At 44.4% G+C, this 19,857-nt stretch overlaps 1 protein-coding gene across 5 annotated transcripts in view; it reads right to left on the bottom strand.

Moving 5' to 3' along the window:
* Positions 1 to 19,857, bottom strand: part of MTUS2 (microtubule associated scaffold protein 2) — a 318,231-nt gene that overhangs the window by 77,952 nt on the left and 220,422 nt on the right. For all 5 annotated transcript variants that reach the window (XM_075419965.1, XM_075419956.1, XM_009938145.2 and 2 more), the window contains one exon: positions 6,161 to 6,322. In XM_075419965.1, coding sequence (XP_075276080.1) covers positions 6,161 to 6,322 — 162 coding nt within the window. The remainder of the gene's footprint in view (positions 1 to 6,160; positions 6,323 to 19,857) is intronic.

Below are 19,857 nucleotides of genomic sequence, written 5' to 3'. Positions count from 1 at the left end.
GCTCCCTTACCTTTATCAGTCTCCTGCCCTGTGATGTCCACCAATAATGCCAGACTTGCCCAGCATAGACTGGTATCCTGTGCCAGCAATTGCTCTTTCCAGTTTGCAATGGCACTACAAGCAGATCTTTTATAGTGCCTGTACATGCAGACTTTCAAACTTTACATCACCTATCTGCTGCAGGACCTCCTTTTGGAGACTGGCCTTTTCAGCACACCCATGCACTTTCTCTGCCACATTTAAGATCTGGTATCTGACACAATTGTAAAGGGCTCTTGTCAGATGCCTTTGTTTGCCTGGGATCAGAAAGCCCAAAGCAATATGAATGCTTCAGTGCCCTTTCTCTACTTGCTTCATTTGATCTGTAGCATCTTCCTTCTGCTTTAATAAAGAGTTCAATTTTCAAAAGATTGTTTTGTGCTTCGTCATTTAAAAGAAGTGCAAAACTGCCCAAAGGATACTTAAATGGAAGATTTTACATTACATATGGCTCCGTATCACATTGGGACCTACAGACAGCATTCATATATTATTGCGAGAGAGGTGGGATTAGACTTGCTAAAAACCCTTGTCATTATCATTGTTTTGATTTATTTCAGCCTTTTCTTCCATCAGATGCTTCTCATTGTGAGGAATTATGACACTGTTTTAATAAAAAAAATCATGACTTGACCACAGATACATGTGCTGCTACCTTGGCTAATACAAAAATTAAAGTAGAGCATTGGACCAATGCAGTTTCATTTGCTTCAGTCTATTGTGTATAATAACAGCAGCTTCCTAAATTTGCAAGCTGTGGCTGTTCAGGGTCTGTGTCTGACTGCAGAACACAGCCGGGTACCCCTATTTTATGTTTAGTTTTCTTCCAGAATAAACCAGGCAAGTTTTACCTCACCTGACTGAGTCTCCCTATGAAGACAGGTCGATAGATTCAGCGAGATGGTGCAAATGTGCTCCACGTGCTGCTGCCTCCAGTCTTTGCTGGTACAAACAGAGTGCCTTGCTGGGAGGAGGCTGGGCAGGTGACCGGAGCCCCTGACCTCCAGAGTGGGAGAGAGTAATTTCAAGTAATTTCTTTTCCAGTTGGTGGATCTAACACACTCTGGCAGCATCCCTCTTGGCTCTCTGCCCCTGTGGCTTGCATAAGCAAGCACATGGACAATTCCCACCACATCCCTGGCATGGAAAGGCCACAGTGGGCTGCTGAATTGAAACTTGCCTCCTGTTTTGCACTCTGACAGCTTCCTGGCTGCAACAAACCATCGGAAACATAAGCAGGGTCAGACTCATGGCCTTGCAATGGGAAGAACAAAACTGACTGCTCTCTGGTGTGAGCCTGAACACTGTGGTTCCTTGTGTAGGGCACACCCGTATGGACCCACACACCCACAGACATAAGTACTGCATACCACACACTACACAGGCCGGGGGGAAGTAACTCCAGCCCAGGAGCTATGCTGCTCTGTCTCCACTGGGCTGCTTGGCTCAGGTACAGCACAGCATTAACAGCACTTTACAGCTCTCGACCCATAAATTCACTTTTGGCCAACTTGAAGCATGGGCAAAGAGTTTCCTTTTGTGTGCACCAACGGAAACAGACATGGTTACTGGAGGGTCATGCAAAGACAATAACAAATGCTCTGAAGGAAACTACACCCAGACTAAGTGATGACACGGAAAACATCTATTGACAACCTCAGGACAATGAGGAAATTAAGGTTATTTGGAAGGACAAAAAATGGAGAATTTCTCATAATGATCCACATTCTGTATGGCCTTTTATTTTACAGCTTTGTCTCTAGACATGGTAAAATCCAGCAAAAAAACCAGTCTTTCATTTAATAGATAAAATAATTTAATAGATTAAAACCCCAGATTAATTCAACTTTAGCTTTATGCCAGCCTCAGTATTTCTTTTCCCCTTCAGTATTTATAACCTGATGGCAAACACTCTTTCTGGAAACCTACTGCTTGATCAACATCATTTTGCATCAAGTTGCAATTTCTGCTTTCCTGTGTGGGTTGGAAATTTGAAACCTGTGCAAACTCAGAGGTGACAGCCTGAACCATTCAATTAGTCCAGCCTATGCTAGATTTTGCATGTCCACATTAGCATGATTGCATATCAAACACCATGGTTCCAGTTCATTGCAGTGCGCCAGTATTGAAACCTCCCTGGCAAAGACTCACTTGTGTGAGACTCCACAAGCTGCAAAATCATAGAATCATAGGTTGGAAAAGACCTCCAAGGTCATCAAGTCCAACTGTCAGCCCAACACCACCATGCCTGCTAAACCATATCCCGAAGTGATAGACCCAGCTCTTCTTGCTTGTGACAAAATAAGCCTGGAGGCCAGAAGAGCTCCTCTACAGAAGCTTGAAATAGCCCTTTAAAGCTTATCATGCCAATGCCACTAGATGGAAAAGGCTTTTCCTGTAGATGGTTAGGCGCAAATCTCATACCAATAAAATACTGCTGTAGCCTGAAATGACTTAGCTAGAGAACAGAGGAGAGGAAAGGAAGCTCAAAAGAAAAGAAACAAAAAAAAAAAGAAGAAAACTCAAAAAGGAAACAAAAAAATTGGTACCATCTTTTATGCATATCTTTGGTCCACAGATTGGTCCATACCCTAGTTAGTGAGTGCAGATGATGGAAGCAAACAGTTTTCATACAGTAAGAGACAGTTCCTCCCAACTGTGTTAGACAAAAGGCCACTTCCTCCTCCTTTGACTTTCACTTAGCTACACTGCATAATGCGAATGGTTTCAGATTCATCTTCCCTGCCTGATTCTCTAAGTCACTGATTATAGCAGTAAATCCTTCTCGGCAAGTGTTATGTTAACAACGTGCATTGGATCTGTGTGGCAAAGTTTTGGTAGCGACAAGGCTGCAGAGGTGGCTTCTGTGAGAAGACGCCAGAAGCTTCCCTTATGTCCGACAGAGCCAGTGCCAGCTGGCTCCAAGATGGAACCACTGCTGGCCAAGCTTGAGCTCATCAGCGATGGTGGTAGCACCTCTGTGAAAACATATGTAAGAATGGGGAAAAAAACCTGTGCAGCAGCAGTCAGGAGAAAGGAGTGAAAATATGTGAGAGAAACAACTCTGCAGACACCAAGGTCAGTGAAGAAGGAGCAAGGGAAGATGCTCCAGTTGCCAGAGCAGAGGTTCCCCTGCAGCCCACAGATAAGACTGTGGTAAGGCAGGTTGTCCCCCTGCAGCCCATGGAGGTCCACGGTGGAGCAGCTATCCACCTGCAGCCCATGGAGGATCCCATGCTGGAGCAGGTGGATGCACCTAGAGGAGGCTGTGATCCCATGGGGAGAGGAGCCCACGCTGAAGCAAGTTTGCTGGCAGGACTTCTGACCCCATGGGAAGACCTCATGTTGCAGAAGTTCATGGAGGACTGTCTCCTGTGGTGGGACCTCATGCTGGAGCAGGGGAAGAGAGTGAGGAGGAAGGAGCGGCAGAGACAATGCGTGATGATCTGACCACAACGCCCATTCCCTGTTGTCCCTGTGTCACTCAGGGGAAGGAGGTAGAGAAATCGGGTGTGAAGTTGAGCCTGAGAGGAAGGGAGAGGAGGGGGGAAGGCATTTTAAGATTTAGTTTTATTGCTCAGTACTCTACTCTGATTTGATTGGCAACAGATTAAATTAATTTCCCTGAGGTGAGTCTGGTTTGACTGTGATGGTAACTGGTGAGTGATCTCTCCCTGTCCTTATATCAACCCACGAGCCTTTTCATCATATTTTTCTCCCCCTGTCCAGCTGAGGAGGGGCAGTGATAGAGCTGCTTTGGTGGGCACCCGGCATCCAGCCGAGATCTCGTATTTTGTAGGTATTTTTCCTTCCCAGCTTTATCTGCAGTGTGTGTTATCAAACCCAGTGGGACTTACAGAGAGGTGAAACACTCTGTTTAGTGAGAGCCAGACTGGATAAGGCTGGTGACTTACGCAAAATTCTTTATTTTGGAATCTAAACTGTTAGACCTAATCTGAACTTGATGGAGTTTCTGTACTGTTATTGAAGGTTTTTCTTTTTTTAATCCTTACCATTCTGTACAGAGGTACACAACCTTTTACTCAAGATCATGAAGTCACCTATCCAAACTGTCTTTCTAAAGGGAAATGCTGAGTGGAAAAAGTGTGATTTGTCTTTCTGCATAATGTTCTCTCTAAACAAACAGATAGGAAGATAGAATATTTTAGAGAAAGAAGTAGATAAGCATTTAAAAATTAAGAACCAAACCTAAAGGAGAATCTTAGGAGAGAGGGGACAATAGAAATTGGGAAAACAAGAAGGCAGTGGAAAAGCAAGGAAAGATTAGTGAAAGTGGAACTAGAGGTTGTTTCTATGCAGAAAACTGTAGAGCCATGAAAACTGCAGGAGCAAAGAAAGATTCAGGCACGTCCAGGTTCTCGCAGCTCCAACATTCCGGCTTACTAGAAGCAACAGAAAAGCTCTCTGAAAAACATGCTGGCTTTGGAGAGTTACTTCGTGTCAGATCATCTGTGGAACAAATCCAGGTACCTTTTAAGTTGAATTAATTCACATTTCACTACTGCCATACAAACACAGTCGAGTGTGTTTCACTCACTAAAATACTATGTTAAACCTCATGTACACTGTTGTCTTGGGGTCTATGGAGTGCTTTCCAGGAATATAAATCTTGAAACCATAGTCTTCCTTCCCCTCCACGTTAGAAGATGCAATACTGACCTCGGTAGCCACATGCAAGAGTTCAATGATCAGTTCAGGCACAGGCTTCTCACCAGTAAGTTCCTCCAATTATGGCTTTAAAAATTATAGTGGTTTTTAAATGGTCCCTAATGTTCTTTTCCCTTGAGAGACGTGGAGGATGTCCTGGGGCATGAGGAGCAGGAATGAACATAGAGACAGTGGTGTGCAAGAGCTTGCTGTGGTTACAGGAGTACCTCTTGGGCCCTGAGAAACTTCCATGCCTTTCTTGAGGCTCCTCAGGGGAGTCTTGGTCAGTGGATGTCCAGAGGCCATGGCACTGCAGAAAGGTAAGTGCTGGGGCCACATCAGACAGAAACGCAATGGGACAAACAGAAGCTGGAATGGGGTAGGGGAACATTGTCCACTAGTAGGTAGGAAAGTGCTTGAAGCCACCTGGGTTGTGGAGATGTCATCTGTAACCAGGGGAGAGGGTATCTGCAGCCATGCTTTTAAACTTGTTTCTATAAATATGAACAATAATCATATTGACCCTATTTGTAATTCACAACAAACAGCCTTAACTCATCCATTACATCCAAACTTGAGCGTCTACATTTCCAGCACTGTGTAACGGATTTCACGGACACGGGTACCCTCATCTCTCCCCACTGAGTGGGCAGGCAGATGGGCCAGCGTTAGCAGCCCTCAGGGGCGGGCAGCATAAACTGCTCCTTACTCTCTCAAAAGTGGTGGGTCCTACCCAAGAAAATACACCCCTACACCATTGCCAAGGGGAATCTGGAGTTCATACACCATGTCCAAGTGCCAGGCTAGAGAAGAGGCAGCATAGAACAAAGGTGAGCAGGAGATGGTGGAGAGATGCGCACATTTTTCAACAAAAAATGCATTTGGCAGAAATCTGTAAACTTTCCTGTGTGAGACACTATGAATTCTTGCTGGCTGATTTGAGACATAGCTGGATCAAGCTGAAGGAAGGGTTAAGTAAGGAAACAATTTGGGAACAAGACTAGGTTTTTTTGCTTTATTTACTTGCCTCCTTCTCCCTCTCTGAGTGAAAACACCACAAATGGCTTAAACTTCGAGGGCAGTACTCTCATCCTTGGAAGCATAAGTACCAATGAATTATCTGCTCAAAGGAATGCTTTGGTCTCTAAAGCAATGCAATGGTTTCAAAAAGCTGTTTGGTGACAAGCAACAATCTATGCACTAAACCTCTGGCATGTGTAGTTAGGAGCACTGAATGCCTTCAACTCCAGACACAGTTCACAAAATGAGATTATAGCCATGTTGTTGACTGTGTTTCAAAGAGACTACAGCAGACAGAGTTCAAACCAGCACATTGGCAATGTGCCAAAGAATAGCATGAAAATTAATTGAGTAAGCAGTAAAATAGCATCATAATAAGGTTTCTGCATTTCTTGGCCTAATGCAGGTGGTGTTTCAAGCTTGGAACACTTACCAGCAGGTGCTGTAGCAGTTTTTGGTGCTGGAAGTAAGCTCTTGCGTGGAGTTGCTGTGCTGCTCGATACCTGTGTTGTGCTCTTGCTGCTCCCCTTGGGGACATCCTTAGATGGTGTAGATGCCTTAGTAGGGGTTTGCTCTTCATTTCCAAAGCTGGAACCTGCAGGAGACCAAAATTGCTCTAATTATAAGTTCATAAAAAATGCATGTGAACTGTGGCACACACACTGAACTTGTATCAGCAATTATAACCTACAAAGACTTATTCTTGTTGCAACTTGAGCTAAGCTGCGTGCACTTTCTCCAATACAAATGGTTATGTAGAAATAAAGACTTCCCAGCACCTTACTTTAATGTTGTCTTGGCAGCTGTTGGAGTCTGACTCTAACAGGAGCTTAACACCTGTTTTTGGGCTAGGTCAATAAAGGTATCTGGCTGCAAGGCTCATAAGGAAATCAAGAAATTTCTAAATATCTGGGTGGATGAATTGGTTTTGGTTTTGTAACTGCTACAGGAGCCACCCTACACTCTCACCCTAACACTTGAGGGTTGCTGCTTGGCAGAGTAAGGGGGAATAGCAGGGCTCAGCATCTCAAGGCACCAATTTCTCCTACCCAGGAGGGACCTCCCACAAACAGTCCCTCAGACCACACTTGGACGTTTGAATAATAAGATGAAAAACACAAAAAAAATTCTGCCTTAACTCTCCCATCCACTTCAGTCATATTCTCATAATGAATCTGAAATTGCCACGGTTTCCAGTTTATATTGACCTCTTTCAAAACCTCTAATGGGTTTGGTTTCCTCCTGCATTTGCCATCTAGGGAATGATGACACCCTAGGCTACTTGTAGATATAAGGAAATCAATCTTGTCTTAACATTCGAAAAAGCCAAAGCTGGAGTGTTGTCTTTATCTATCGAGTAGAAAGCCTAAGAGGAGAAAAAAATTACAGCACACCTGGACTTGAATGGTTGCAGAAGGATGAACATTTTGTTTGATAAAATGAGTGGAGATAGTGGCAAGAAATACATAGGATATCAGAAAAGGGCTATAATTTTTATTTCCATCATTTTACAAAGGTACAATACAATGATCTTTAGCTACTGCCTGCAGGAAAATGATAATATTATTTTAATAATTGGCATGTCCAAGCCTTCAGTGTTCTTAGGATGTAGGCTTCTTAAAGGTGTGCAAGTAAAGGACGGATTTTTTTTTTTGCCTTTCTTGCTGAAAATCCACTAGGAAAAAAGTGAAGGTTGAAAAACGAAATCCTCTTTTTTGACAAAGGAAGACTATACCTTTTGACTCTGACAAAACAGTGTTAAGTTTTGGTGTGTCTTTAAGGCTGCTTGCATATATGACCTATGACTTAAGTTGCATATCTGCAGTATACATCGACTTCTACAAATACATTTGACCTTTGTTCCAATAAGTTCCTTGAAAATTAAAAAAAAACCCCAGTCTACTGTACTCTATGCAGGAACAGGAAAACCTGAAGCATTTGTCATCTTTACACTGCTGTGCACATAACAACCCCTCAGCATATCAGGTCGTTCTTTTATATCCAAAGTATACAGATTTTCCACCTGTGTAACAAACATTTGTGATTATGTGCTGAATTATCTGCTGACAAAACACCACTGACTGCAGTAAAGCCAGGTCAGCAGGATGTCTGGCCCGGCTCAGCCCGGTCTCCCCTGCAGCCAAGCAGGAGGGCACAGCAGCCAGGTGCCAGGGGCACATCGCAGCCTATAACATGGCACGTGGATGGGACGACAGCGTATCCACCTCAGCCTGTCTGCACTATGCTCCGGGCGGTGCTCCTGAGCTGGTCTCAGATAAACGCTCACTCAGTCTCTTTGGGTAGCACTGCTTGTAGAAAAAACTTTCTTTCTTCTACTGTGTAAAAGTTTCAGTTGTAGAAACACCAACCTTAAAGAGGAAATTGTTCCTATTATTTGCAGAGAAATACTGTTCAAGTGCTTGTTAATTGAAACCTCATAGGCCTACCCTCTGTTCTCTGTTGTGAAATGTGTTCTACAGAGAAGGTTTCAATTCACAAATCTGGCTCAACGGATACAATTCCCTTGTTGAAGAACAAGGTGTCCAGGGCAGCTACATAACCTCTTACTAAAGAAAAAATTAAAAAGCTTTTCTAGGTCTTGAAGATGAAGTGCCACTAGCTACCTCTGCCACCTAAAACACCGTGTAATAGGCTTGCCAACGAAATGAGTGGGTGGGAAGGGTGACAAACACGACTTGATGGAGTAATGGTTTTAAATGATTTTAAACTAAGGGAGGGTAGATTTAGACTAGATATAAGGAAGCAATGTTTTGTAATGAGGGTGGTGAAACACTGGAACGGGTTTCCCAGAGAGGTGGTCGATGCCCCATCCCTGGAAACCTGCAAGGCCAGGGTGGATGGGCCTCTGAGCAACCTGATCTGTTTGGAGAAGTCCCTGTTCATGGCAGAGGGGTTGGGCTAGATGACCTCTAAAAGTCCCTTCCAACCCAAAGCATTCCATGATTCTACGATTCTATGATTGATCAGGCCCCATGAAATGCCCGGTGCCTGGACACAGCACCTCGTGCTGCGGCTGGACAAGCCCCTTCAGGAGGAAAAAAAGTGAAGAAAAAACAATATTCAGCTTTTGATCTTTCAATAAGAGATCGACTCAGGGAAACAAGCTGCATCGCTGTACGGGGTGTCTGCAGCAAGCTGCCGGGGGCTGCAGGGGCCGCCTGCATGAGGAGAGGACTGGGCTGCCCTGTGCCAGGTACAGCTGGTTTCAGTGGTTTCAGCCGGCTCCATGGGCCCACCACAGGACACAGCTGGGACCACCAGCCAAGGTGGAGGCACCTCTGGTAAAATGTGTTTAAGAAAGGGCAAAACAGCACCCTGCAGGGCGGAGTGAAGAAAAAATGGTGAGAAAGAGCCCTGCGAGCAGCTGGGTCAGAGAAGAAGGATGGGGAGGAGATGCTCCCTGCAGCCCCTGGAAAGGACCATATTGAAGCAGGTATTTCCCTGCAGCTTGCGGAGAGGACCATGGTGGAGCAGACAGCCACACCACAGTCGGTGGAGGAGCCCACACTGGGGCAGGTGGACATGCCCTGAAGGAAGCTGCAGCCCGTGGAAAGCTCTCGCAGGAGCAGGGTCCTGGCAGGGGCTGTGGCCCCTGGAGAGGAGCCCACGCAGGAGCAGGTTCAGCCCGACGGACTGCAGCCCGCTGTAAAGACCCACGCTGGAGCAGGGGAAAACTGTGAGGAGGAAGAAGTGGCAGATAGGCACTGCTACGGACAGACCACAACCCCCATTCCCCATCCCCCTGCCCTGCGAGGTGGGGAGGTGGGGTGAAGGACGTAGAGAAATTGGGAAGTGAGAAGTGAAATTGAGCCTGGGAAGAAGGGGTGAGAGAGAAGCTGGTTTATTTCTGTTGTCTTTGTTTCTCACCATTCAACTCTATTTTAATTGGAAATATATTAAATAATTTTCCCAAAGTCGAGTCTGTTCTGCCTGTGACAGTAATTGTTCAGTGATCTCTCTGTCTTTACCTCTGCTCCTGAGATTTTTCATTTTATTTTCTTCCCTGTTCTGTTGAGGAGTAGGAGTGAGAGAGCAGCTGGGTGGCTGTCTGGCAGCCAGTCAGGGTCAACTCACCACAATAGCAATATCAATACATCCAGGATTTGCTGAGGTAAGGTCAACATTTAACATAAGAGACAATATGTTACACTTTATTCACTCAGAGATGGAGTTCAGAAAGACACAGTGGGGTACAACAACACATGGATGTACAATAAGCCCCCAAAGGCAAGTGTTTGCTGCTTCCATGGATATCACTAGGTCATCTGCCCAAGGAGCAGGGCAAGGTGAGCTCCACCTTGCTACACATGGTGCTGGTTCCACTTTTCTTTTCAAATGGCATTGACAGAAGAAATGAAATTTAAAATCCAGGAAAGTGCACATTCCTCATCATCTAAAAACAAAAAAAGGTTTTATCTTACTTCAAAGAATTCACCTCTTGAAGGAAAAACAGAAACACCATTCATCAGACGGTACCTGTCAGTCCATCCTGACACTGTTATCTGCAGCAGGTGAGTCAGTAGCATCTGCCCTCCCAGTGTACCAGTTCTTATTTTTCAATAAAAGCCTATGCAGAAACACCAGATGTGCAGTGCGTGAACAGTTTCCAGGTGATCACATCCTCTGTTGTGTTGTACCTCTTCCCTCCTACTCCTCTACTTTTGCATTTTATGTAAACCAGAGAAGATTGCTTGCCTGCCTTTGAAGCACCTGGCAAGTCATTTGGGTGCTCCTACACAAAAAGCCCTGTATTTTGCAGACTCTGTGCTCTATGAGGAGCAGCATTGCTGACTTTGCACTGGAGTATTTAACAGACTATTAATGATCCGCTGGAGCTAAAGGCCTTCAGCCTCACTTTTATCATCTCCTTGCTATAAGCCCCAAGGAATCCTACTCTTCTGCTTGTGAAAAAACCACAGGGAAGAAGAAAATGTGTTTGAAGACTTGCTAGTACTTTGGAGAGTCCCAGCTGCACCCACCTATCTCCTACGCTGTTATGCCAGTAACGACATGCAGAAGTCAGGGCTGGCAACATATTGTAGGCTGCATGTTCAAAGAAAACCAAGACCAAAATTCCACTGGCTCCCAGATGGCCTGAGTCACCCTCTGTCCATATCTGCCATCGTCCTCTTCACCCTCTGGCCCTGCTCTGCAGCAGCTCATTTCAGGTGCTACTCGCCCTCGGAAGAGGAAGGTTCTCTCGTATGTGCCTTGAGGAGTTTGCGTCTCTTGTACGTGTTCCTTTTCTAGAATTATTTACAAAAATTATAAAAAGGCATGGAAATATGGTGTCATATTACATACAACTGCAGACCCAGCAGGAGCATGCGTGGGGGTGAACTCTGCATTTGACAAGAAATTAATTAAGCCATGTTTTATGGGCAGGTCTTCCTCTGAGAGGAGATAGCGATGGGAAGCGCTGTGCTCTGGAGCACCACAGCCACAGCTTTCCCTGCCTGCACTCGAGGGCAATGAATTCTGCTTCCGTTGGAGAACTTCAGCCTTTTCTAGAAAAACAGCTTGTCTGACAATGCCTGTGGGTCTCTGTATTGCTGAGAAACAGACCCCAAAGGAGCGTTAAAGCACAAGTGCGGCTGCTTCTGCGGTGCCCTGTCTCAAAGTCTGCTACGTGAAGCCTATGGGAATGGAGTGCGTTTCCAGCTCTTCGTAGCAGGTCAAGCATTCGCTGCGCTGGCAGTGGGCTGGGAGCTGTTAGCGACCTGCCGCAGCTGTAATCACACCTGAGACACTGGGAACCTGCTGGCATCATGAATGTTCACCGAAGCACAAACATTTACCCAAGGTAACAGCAAGCCCTTTCCGTCTTAAAGATCCTTCGACACCACTTGACGCCGAGTTTAACAACAAAGGTTTGCCTAGTTGTTGCAGCAGCGAGCCCACTTAGCGTTTCTAAAGCACTTTCCAGTCACTGAACTCAATGAGCTTTAGGAGTAAGGAAGGAGTTGAGCTGCTCTCCAAGCTCACACAGCAAGGCAATAGCAGAGACAGACTGAGCAAGCCAGCACGAAAACCTGATGGTGAATGAGGCTGGAATGACTTTTTTCGCCTGCAGAACCTTGGGCTGTATTATTCCTCTGGGTTTTACTAGGCTGAGCTTCTGTGCCCCGGTTTCCAAGCACCAACACAAGCATAAAATGAGACTTGAAATCACTGCCACGGGCAATGATCTGACAAGGAAAATACCTGAACTATTCTGAATAATCAGGTGATGATTAAAACAAAAACCTGCAAGCTGCACTGTTCACTAAATTGGAACATTTGCCTTTCCTTCAGTTAGTGTTCATTTTTTATTTGTGATTTTTACCTGTAAAGTGGCAAGTAACTTTTATAGATCGATTAAAGGTTATGCAGCCTGTCAGCTGAGATTTTATTTCACTATTATAAGTTTCAGTATTTTAAGTTGGACTGTTTTAAAGTCCTACACTGTATATTTCAACGCAAAGTTTCACAGTGTAATTATCAAGAGACAGAACTGAACGTACAGGTCTGTAGCTCGAGCTGAAACAATGCTTTTGACTAAGCAGTACAGTGTGATCGTTCGTCCTGAGCAGATATCATGCTATTACAAAGTTACGATAGTGGATGAGATTACTAGCCAGCTGATTTGTTTTTTTGCCTTTGCTGAGAGCCAGTGCCTAGTATTTCCTGATACACCCCGCCAAATGTGCAACAGATCAAGGACAAGCTGATGACAGGTTTCTTTTCCATCCAGAACAAGAAGGGACTTAAGGATTGATGTTCACACAATGCTTAAAACTAGCTTTTTTACCTTGAAGTATTTTTCCCATTGCAGTTTTTTGGCTCAAAGATGTTTGAGCAATAACCCCTGTAGTATATTTATTTTAGAGGCAGTTTGTGCGTACCCACATGTCTTTATAAAAGCTGATTTTTCAGAAGTCTTAGCATTCAAATCTGAAATCTGACTTTTGAGCTTAATAACTTCCACCAAAATAAGGAGCCTAATCTGCAGCACCTGCCAGCACAGAAGCCAGCTCTATGAGCTAAGCTTTGGGTCTCTGCACTGCAGATAACTACCTCTGAGACAGCCCTTCATTACCAGGGAGGGAGTTTGATGCCACCATTGATGATTAATGACAGCTATGTGGTCAGTCATGGCTTTTGTACACTACCACTTACATCTGTAAGAGATTGCTGCATGTCCATCCTTATCCCCATGCCCTCCAGTCCTAAAGCCAAGCATTCTTCTCCCATGACACCTGCTGTCAGATGGTTTCGGCCCCTCAGATCTGGCCGTGCAGGTAGCTGTTGAGGCACCTGAAGGGTAGGAACCCTGCAAAACCAACCACTGCCAGAAGAGCTGCAAAAGCACCTCTGTGCAGATGCACTTGCAGGCTCCTCCTTCATCTCCAGCTGCCCGTCATGGCTTCTGCAGCAAGAGGCCGGATCCTGCACTTCCAGCTGATCCGGGCATGCAAAGCACAGAGGTGGTGTTTCTGGCAGGGTGGAGGGAAGCATCACCTCTTCAGGATGTGCTTTCCTAACCCAGCTGGCAATTGCATTGCCAGGGCAGCACTGGCAACCCTACTCACAGTAGGATGCCCTTGCAGACGTGGCGATTAGTTGAGACTTGGTCTATCAGGCTGTGTGTATGCTGCTAAATCAAAGCCAGCTAAGCAGTGTTGGCTGGCTCACCCTGACACCACTCAGGCTTACTATAGCATCTTTCTTGAGAGACAGAGGACCAAACCACAGCCACAGCGTGAAAAACAGGGCAAAGGATCAGGAGATGACACCTGGCCTGGCCTCCAGGCCCCTCCCTGCTCACCAGCAGAGCTGGACCTGCAGCCAAGCAACATCTGCTGAGACGGGCTGTATGTGCTCCCAGCCCTTGGCAAAGGAGGTCATTCAGCTTAGCCTCACCTGCAATGAAGTAGATTTAAGAGAAGTAGAGATGTTTTTCCTCTGCCAAGTGCTAGAGCATGACCCTGTGCTCTGATGACATGTAATAACTTGTTATGTCCTGGTAACTTGACTGTATGTTCCTTATTTGCATCTAACAGTTTGGGTCTAGTTTTCAGTTTTAGCCAGGCTGCAATTTTAACCCAAATACTTCCCAAAATTTAGCCCCATCTCCATTAATCAAAAAACATTTGAAGAGTCCAATCTTTTTAAAGCTGATGAAAGGCAAATTGGGAAGAGAAATATTTTGACTTAAGTCAGTCAGATAAAAGTTATGTTTACATGAATAAACATTCATCCTTCACTTTGCTCTTCCACTGTAAATATCTACAATTCTTCATGGGACAGAAAGCAAAAGAACAATATTTCATGATACTTCTGCACTGGTTTGTGTGGATCAAACCCTACATCCGCCAGTGTACAACAAAGTAATAAAAGACACAAGCTTTGTGACACTTCCATAATTAACTCAGTATAAACAAACAAAACTGATAATCTAATTCTGTATATTCACATGGAACTGAAGCTCCTTCCTTCTGTATGTTTTACTGTTTTTGATGACTCAGAGTTTTTGAAATCTAGATTAATTTTTGTGGCACAGACTCACCTTCAATGTCCTTCATATATAATAGATAGTAGAAACAAAGCCTTCTGCTGATGCACCTCCTTGCATCAATACTAACTTATTCATCTCACCTCACCAATTAAAACATACATATTAGGATCCAGTTAAAGGGATTTCGTGCTTGAGTGGAGTTACGTGCTGCTCCGTACTGAAGTGTTACAAGCCTCACTGGGCAAGGTGAAAATTTCACCACAAAGAAAAATTGCTGTATGTGTTAGTGGGAGCTGCAGACAACTTGCTGACTGTGCCACACCTTGGATTGTATAGCACATTTTAACTGGGCTCTTGTGAAATGTTACACCCCTACCAGGTAAGATGAGCATTCCGTTATGTAATAAAATTTCACTGTATGTTGGTGGTAATTTTGCCTACCACTGGTGGATTGTGCAGCTGCTTGCCTAGCTGATCATTTGCATATCTGGCTAATTAAAGCCTCATGGACTATAGAGTGAAAACAGCATAGTATTTTGCTGATCAATCACAATTTTGTCAGAAAGGGTAACACAACGTTATCTTGCCAAAGGTACGTAGACAATGCAGACATTTTAAAACAGGCCTGAGACATCACTGTGTATCCACCTTCTGAAAGGGACTCCTCTTGGAAAAAACTTGGAGCTGAATTGTCAAAGGTCATTCATGACCAAATCTTTCCTGCAAACTTTCCCCATTCAGTGTGCAGCTCTGGCTGCAGTGACAAGAAACACCCCATGTCATGAGCACCCTGCTGAAGTGTCTTGTGTAGTACCCTGAGGAGCTGAGGCAGTAGGACTACATGCTGGGAAAACGTTAGGTTCTCTGAGAAGAAAGAAACATACCTACTGTAAGCTTCTCCTAGACATGTGAATGAAGATTTCTAACAGATCAGATCAGAGTAACCTGATCTTATTGTATAATTACTGAATCCTAGCTGTAGGAAAGGCTGCTGCTTAACACCTGAGGTACGCTCAAAGGCAAGCAAGTACACATAGCACTTTTGGAAGCTCTACTCGCTGACACAAGTTAAGAAGAACATACGAAACATCAATTAAGCACTTAAATTCACCTCAGCAGGTTCATTTTGGGAGAGAAAATAAGTAGCTATATCCAAGCAACAGATTTTTTAAAATCCCATATTGAGCAAATTTATGAAATTAACTGTTTTTGAAGTCTGAATCTGTAAGAAATAACTGTATTTGATCCCAATGAAGGCAACCATAGTGTTGTCTTCAATGCAAACTAAGTTAGACTTAGGATGAGTACTTCAGGAAAAATGCTACTCTCTACACTAAGCAAAAAGCAGGTGAAACAAAACAGGAGCGGTTTTACTTTGGGTGTTTGTATGGCAGAGAATCATACACTCTTACAGAGGAGATGGATGAATACACGTCCAAGGGCCACTTCTCCCCCTCATTGCCCAGCAGAGTAGTCCTCCACACCACAACAATTTCCAGGCACTGTAGAGCTGTCAAAGTAACACCAAGCATTGACCGCATTCTTGCCAAGGACACATCTACATTCCAATGTCCTCACTTGCCAGCATGGCCCCGGGGTTCACCAGTGGTTGCCCAAAAGTTAGAACAACAAGAAAGAAGATACAGATAACAACCATTTTCTACTAGCACTAAAGCACTAATGGCATGTGTCAGCCTACTTAGGGAGTAGGGTAGGAAGATTCTGATGTTCCTGGGTAGTACTTTAGTCCCAGCAGCCACATTTCTAGAAACACCAGTTTTGTAACACGACTTGTGCTCAGGACCATCTGCTCTAATGGCATAATGCCTACTTCTAAACTGGCATGCCAGTTTTAACAGGGCACAGGCACCTATGAAATATAGAATTAGAAGTGACATCTGCTCTGCAAGAAATTCCTCCTGATGGCAAGAAGTGCCAAATTAGAGCCACGTGCCTTATTACAAGGAATGACATCTGTTGACACTTATAGCACTATATCATAAACAAATGCCTCTTCCCTGGAATTGCTGCTCCTTATTTGCTTGAGCACTGGCTTGGAGTGCCATATTTGGACACTTAAGGGATATAATCTTTGGTAAAAGTGTTAATGACATTCCAAAGGTGTTAATAAATTTCCATCAGCTTTAGCAATACATAGTCTCCAGACTAGGAGAGGTTAAGCAATGCCCTAACAATTGTCAGTGCTTAAGGTCTGGTAGCATTCAGTCCTGCTCCTCCCTGCCAAGCCACAATAACGTGTGTGCTACAGTTTACATGGAGTTATGCTAGATCAAAGAGCCAGTAAATGTGTCTGCCTCCTTCCCTGGCAGAACGATTACTTCAGAGCATGCAATATGGGCTAAGGGGTGGAGATGTCACACTGAAACCTCAAAGATGGAAGAGCCCAAGAGAGTCTCCAGTTAGTCACTAATTAATTGCATTTTATGAGCTCAGGCACAGATCCTCAAAGCTGCTTAGGAACTTAACTCCTATTTCATTCCACATTCAAATTCAACTCACAGTACTTAATCACCATCTCAGCCCTGAAGGGGTTTCAAACCAACAGATGTCTCCATTTCAGAGTATGAAGGATGCAAGCAGCTGAGCAGAACCTCCCAAGAATGCTGACCACTGCTTGGGTTGGAGGAGAAAGGTGGTGACGGGCACCAAAGCTGCACTATGCTTTGGAGACAGGCAGGGAGCCATCTAAGCTGTTCAGAGCAGCCATTCACTGTGCTCAGATCACTTTCATCCTCTTGGACAACATGCTGTTCAAGAAAAAATTTTGCCCATCTTTTATAGAATAGGTTGGGTTAGCCTGGCTGACCAGGGCATCTTCTGAGCCTCCTTCTCCCACACCGCTGGAGGATATCAGACCCAGCAGGTGCAACCGTCTGTCCTGTTGGAGCTGAGCCACCAGCATAGAAGGAAAGAGGCAGAGGTGTCCTCATTACTCATGTCCAAGAAACTGCCTAATTCTCATAGAGTCACTCCTGCACCTTTTAGAAAATGATGTGTAAAACACAAAGCTTACACTCCCCATGCCTAGAACAGCAATAGTTTCCAGCGGGCACATATTCTTGCCCCTTCCCCCACAGCGTATCTCCTACAGCGAGGAGAAGTGTAAATGAGAGTTGTAGGACCATTAGAGGTTTCCAACTTCATTGATCTGTTTGAATTTTCCTACGGGATATTTCCTACTGGTAGTATGGACCTTTTGAGAAATGTCAAGTATTTATTTCTGAATCGCATATGAGAACCTGCTTTTCCCACTTAAGTTTCACGTTCAGATTCCTTTGTAAGTAATGCACAATGCGCACCATGCTGCTCTCTTCTGTCTCCTGTCTAGATTTGTGTTTTGTGGCTCTTTCAGATGTCATACAGGAAAAAAATCTATAGCAAAACAAAAATCTGATAGAAACTGTTGCGTGGTCCGGAATGTCAACAGTCAGGAAACATGTTTCAGTGGAAAGCTTTATCCTTACACACACACTGGGTATACTGTCTTTTAAGGCTCCAAAAATAAGCCTGAGTTGTAGAATTCTGCTGATTAAATGAGGCTTTCCTCACAAAACATCTTAACCAGTTTGATCAAACTAAGTTTTGTTATAGTAAATATTGTTGGTTATGAGCAGCCTGGAAGTAAAACTGCAATTCAGAAACACCTGGAGAGAGAAACCCACAAGCAAAACAGGTGTCTATTACAAATGGCATTATCCATGGAGAGCAAGTATAAACCTTCATTGTGATCTGTTAATAATTTTCCTCATCTCATGTGCCTTTAGTAGATGATTTTGAGCAAAATTCAGTTATTTTACAATACCCTGGATATAAAATTAACAATACTAAATACTGTGACCCAGTGACCCAGATAAATAAGTTTTACGAAGCGTTTTAGCTATGACTATATATCTATGAACTGAAATAATCTAAGCCAGTTGACCCATAATATTTTGCAGGGAACAGATGTTTAATTGCACTTATTTCACAAAACAAAATCTCTTACAAGTCTATAAAATCAAAATTCTGTTGATACCCACAGAGGTTAAATGTAGGTAGGGGGAGGTAGAGTCTTAAAAACTGACAGTGCCCTTATAGAACAAATTATATAACATTTCTACTAGATAAAGTATCAAACATTTTGTTCATTTCATCCTTTTACATTTTTTTGCCCCTTCCTCTTTGAATTTAACTGACTGGTGGTAGCAGTATTCAAGTGTGTGGCTTCTCTTCATCACAATAGATGCTACTGATAAGTAATAAAACGTAAGGCCATTTAATTGGAGCATGCAGAATTGATTTCTATGGGGTCATAATGTCAAAGCCCAGAGTGGAACGGTGAAGCCACATACAACCAGCCCCTAGGGAGTACCAGGCACCAGAAGCACCACGAGCAGGGCATGCAAACACCTTTCAGACATCTGGCAGCAGACAAAACCAATGAGCAAGATCCACAGGGAGAAACTGCATCAGCACCACATACTTAAAGATGCAAAAGGAAGTGGTGAGTGCTAGTAGCAAGCGGCTCTCTGCTGAGAGGCACCGAAGTACCCATCTGCTGGCCTGATATATAGTCAAGGGAAGTTTGCTGCTTGCCAGGAGCCAAGGTCTGGGACACCACAGGGAGACTGCCACAACTGATTAAAAGCAGACTACTACCCCCTACCTCTTTTCTATGTGGGCACCAGTGACACAGTTGAGCAAAACCTGGCCAAGATCAAGTAGCACACCAGAGCCCTGGGGGTGAAACAGACAGGGGCCCAGGTGATCTTCTAGGCTGTGTTGACAGGGATATGGGTGCAGGCAGAAGTTGACGCTTTGTACAGATCAATAACTGTCCTTGTCGCTGGTATCATTGCCAGGGCTTTGGTTTCTATGATCATGGGATGTTCTTTGAGGAATACAGCCTACGGGGGAGAGATGGGATTCACCTGTCTAGAAGAGGCAGAAGAATCTTTGGTAGCAGATTGGCTGATTTAGTGAATCATGCTTTAAACTAATGGACTTGGGGGTTAGGGTCCACAGCTGCAACACCTGTATATTCCTAAGCAACAGGGTGGATGAGAACACCTACCATAGTAAGGAATGCTCCCCAGCCCTTTTCAAAGGCAAGTACACACATAGTCTGGGGAACAAACAAGAGGAACTGCAACGCTGTGCCTGGTCTGAGAGTTATGACGTCATAGGAATCACAGAAACTTGGTGGGAAAATTCACATGACTAGAGGACCTCAATGGATGGCTACAAACTCTTGGAAAGATAGGAAGGGAATAAGAAGCAGTGGAGTTGCACTTCATGTAAAAGAGAAATTTGAGTGTATAGAGGTGAGCTATGCAGTATCATCTCCAGTTCTGCTCCCCACAATTCAAAAAAGACATGGCCAGACTGCAGATGATCCACAGGGTAGCCGTGAAGATGACCAAAGAGCTGAAGAACTTGCCCTACAAGGAAAGATGGAAGGAGTCAGGTCTTTTCTCCCTGCAGAAGAGAAGGCTCAGAAGGGACCACACCAGAGTATTCCAGGATTTTAAGGGCTCCTACAAAGAGGACAAAGGATCTCTCTTCACAAGGCGCCACATGGAGAAGACAAGGCGCAATGGGTACAAAATGCA

The sequence above is a fragment of the Opisthocomus hoazin genome, chromosome 1 (assembly GCF_030867145.1).
Source record: "Opisthocomus hoazin isolate bOpiHoa1 chromosome 1, bOpiHoa1.hap1, whole genome shotgun sequence".
In the NCBI taxonomy this organism is placed as follows: domain Eukaryota; kingdom Metazoa; phylum Chordata; class Aves; order Opisthocomiformes; family Opisthocomidae; genus Opisthocomus; species Opisthocomus hoazin.
This window is presented reverse-complemented; position numbering and strand designations above follow the sequence as displayed.